This window comes from Nannospalax galili, unplaced genomic scaffold (genome assembly GCF_000622305.1).
Source record: "Nannospalax galili isolate Female #2095 unplaced genomic scaffold, S.galili_v1.0 scaffold1639, whole genome shotgun sequence".
In the NCBI taxonomy this organism is placed as follows: Eukaryota; Metazoa; Chordata; class Mammalia; order Rodentia; family Spalacidae; genus Nannospalax; species Nannospalax galili.
The window spans coordinates 311,084-314,429 of record NW_008343206.1 but is presented as its reverse complement, the minus strand read 5'-3'; the positions used below and the strand labels follow the sequence as shown (position 1 = coordinate 314,429).

The following is a 3,346-nucleotide window of genomic DNA, read 5'->3' as shown; positions in this document are numbered from 1 at the left end:
CTAGGTAAGGTTTATCTGAGAACAATTGGTCTTTGCCCAAGATTTATCTACATGGCACACAGTAATTAAAAGTACCAGACTTGGGCTGGGCATGGTGGCACATTCCTTTAATCCCAACACTTGGGAGGCAGAGGTAGGCAGCTCTCTGTGAGTTCAAGGTCAGCCTGGTATACATAGGAAGTACCAGGCCAGCTGGAGCTACAGGGAGACCCTGTCTCAAAAAAGACAGAAAAAAAAAAAAAAGATAGGTCTTGCTGTATGTAGCCCCGCTGGCCTTGAGTTTACACAGATCCTCCTGTCTCCGCCTCCCAAGAACTGGGATTTCAGGCATAAACCAGTATACCCACTTGCACCCTCCTTTTAAATAAACAAAAAAGGTGGAACTCCTTTGGCTGGCAATGCCAAACCAAACGCCACTGCCCTGTCAGGCCCAGCTCATCACTGAGGGCCTGGATCCCAGTAGCAAAGGCACCTGCCTGCACTCCAGACAGTTGATTGCCCTTTAGGCCTTTGGGAACTTGAAGTATTCTTGCCCAGAAAGTATTTTTCTCCTAAAACAAAAGTTTTTAGGTTCTCAATTTTTTTTTTCAATCTTTTTGAGACAGGGTCTCCCTGTAGCCCCAGCTGTCCTGGAACTCACTGTGTAGACCAGGCTGGCCTCGAACTCACATAGATCCGCCTGCTTCTGCCTCCGGAGTGCTGGGATTAAAGGTGTGTGCTATCATGCCTGGCTCAATTTGTTTTTAACAAATACAACACAAAGTTTTGTACAGGTTTTAAACTGCACACAGCAGAGAGATGGCTGACAGGGAATAAACAAGCTCTGACAAGGCATTGCCAAAAAATCTGACCTGCATACAGGAAGGCCATTTCTGCTGTGTTGCCCAGACTGGTTTTGAAGTTAAGGGTTCCAGACCAGCTGGGACTCAAGTGGTGAGCTAACCCACCTCTGAGAACTTCATTCCCACAAAAGTATGAACCATCACCACCTCCTGGTAAACCCTGTGCTCAACATCCTTCATGAACCTGCATCTAAGCAGCCAACTCACACCACCACCACCACCACGGGCCATGCTTTAAGAGGTCAACATCCTAAAATGAATATATCTTTTCCAGAAATTTCAGTGATCAAGTTTATTAACCCAGAAGATAAAAAAATCAACTATTATGAAGATTTTGAACAATTTATCCAGTTATTCTGTGCTCATCTTGAAAAACAGTTCAAGATTTAAAGATAAGTTTTTTAAAAGCCTTTAGATGTTATGACACATGGGCACACACAAAGGCAGACACCATGAACCTAGAATACTGGTTGACCATGAACAGATCACAACTCTTTGGTAACAGTACTGGAGACAGAAACATTAAAATGATGCCCAAAATTACACAGTGAGAAGCATCCTTAAAATGGCCCTGATTTGGGAGGGTTATAATTTTGTAAGATATTAACATCTTTATGGACCAAAGTGATTTTTAGCTTCAAGCTCTGTAAATCTCAAGAGCAATTTACATTCACAAGCTGAACCCACCTGGCCAGCAGGGTCCTGACAAGGAAGGCAGCAAGTGGTCCAAGTTATTCCTACCAGGCTGTCGGCCTGCCCATGGCCTCAGTAACTCTTGTAATAAACTTCTTATCCCACCACAGACACAAAAACACTCTGAAAGAACACTCTCCTGTGCCCCAGACAAGGCAAGAGGAGGCGGCCACAGTGGGAAAACTCATCTGCTGCTCCCTCACCTATGAGCTCCACCTGACAGGTGACCCAAGGCTCCCTGCAGGCCTGAGTCATCTCCTGCTAACTTTGGGCCTGTACCTCAGGGCTGTTACTGCCCTCCTTCCCCTGAACCTCACAGCACATCTGTACAGTACCTGCTCCACCAGCAACTGCTAGTTCTAGTCTGAAATAACCCTGGAGTCTACCATGGGGAAGAAACGAGCGTTTTGTGGGATAACAAACCTGAGGTGAACCCAAGCCCTGGGAGACAAGGCCGCAGTTAGGCACAGCGCAGTAAAAACCTAGTAGCTCCTCTTTTAGCTCCGCTCCTTCCCTGCCAAGCTGAAACAGCCGGGTCTGCACCCAAGCTACCACGGTCAAGCCAACACTCGTCACCCAACAGGGCCTGTTTCTCCGTGGTTAGGAAAAAAAATACAGGTCCTAGTGCAAAGATCCGAAACACTCCATATCCAACACTTCTCCAGCTTCATTCCTGCTCCACATTTCCAGATGGGGAGTGCTCATCTGACAACCCTACAAGTATTCCAAAAATCTGAAATGCCCCCTGGACCCAGGCGTCTCGGGTGAGTGACCCCCCCTCCCCCGCCAGCCTGTTGCTTCCACCTCCCAGATGGACTGAGTTAACAGATGCCAAGCGCTTTGAAGAGCTCCCGGTGTGTCGTGGGCAGCGATCCGTCGGGGAGCGGTAGTGACTACACAGGAAGGCGGCGGGCACTTTACAGACACCTCGCTCGGGAGGTCGAAGGACTTCACGTCGGGTACTTGGGAAGACTCCCGTGAGCCCACCGCGGCAGCGTGCAGGACGCTGCAGCACAGCTCCCTCCAAAAGGCAGCACGTGGAGGGGGTGCAGGGGAGCCGCCGTCGCCCCAGGGGGACCCCAGCCCCGTAGCGGCAGCAGGACGGGCAGCCGGGGCGGACACGCCGACACGCGCGCTAGCTCACCGTCCGTGCGGACGTCCCATCCTCCGCACACTCGCGGCCCTCCTGGCAGGGAACCGCCCGGCACGTCCCGCCTCGCGCGGGCCGCCACTTCATGTGCGAACCCAGGAGGCCGCGGCGGGAACAAAGCGCGCTGACCTTCAGCCGGGGGCGGGGCGGGGCGGAGGGGACGCCGCCCGCCACCCGCGGACGAAGAGCCGCCCCGCCAACCCCGAGCCGCCGCGCTGAGCCCCCCAGCAGCCGCCCTCCTGCCCGCCGCCCCGGCCCCTCCCCGGCCACCCGCCGCGCCGTTACCCGCCGGCGCCGCACCTCGCGCCTCCTGCGGCAGTGGCGCCGATGCCTTCGCTCGCTCCGGGGCTGCGCCGCCGTGGCCGCCAACAAAACCACCTGCCATTGGCCGCGGCTCTAGGCCCCGCCCCACCCTAGCAAGACGGGCTACGATTGGGTGAGAATGGTGCCCGGCAACTACGGGAGGCGCGGTGTCCAATCAGAAGCCGCAGAGGGGGACGCGGGGCGGTGTTCAAGCGCGCGAGCCGTATGTAAATAGGTGTGTGATGTCATTCCGGCGCATGCGCAGTGTTGCCCCCTCTTTAAAGGTGCCGCGGGGGCACGTGCAGGGTTTTCTCTCGTGGCGCTCCTGGGGTACCCTGGGACCTTCACCTCCTGCGAC

General features: G+C 54.3%; 1 protein-coding gene across 6 annotated transcripts in view; it reads right to left on the bottom strand.

Moving 5' to 3' along the window:
• Nap1l4 (nucleosome assembly protein 1 like 4) overlaps positions 1-3,107 on the bottom strand; it is a 44,385-nt gene extending 41,278 nt beyond the window's left edge. For 3 of the 6 annotated variants that reach the window (XR_607469.1, XM_008839183.1, XM_008839182.1), the window contains exon 1: positions 2,986-3,107. Coding sequence is in view for 2 of the 6 variants with exons in the window: in XM_008839183.1 (XP_008837405.1) it covers positions 2,986-3,070 (85 nt within the window). In the remaining 4 variants the exon portion in view is untranslated. Of the gene's footprint in view, positions 1-2,679; positions 2,867-2,970 lie in introns of those variants that run through there. The other 3 variants (XM_029566506.1, XM_008839184.3, XM_008839186.3) reach the window with 3 other exon arrangements.
• Positions 3,108-3,346: the final 239 nt, after the last annotated feature.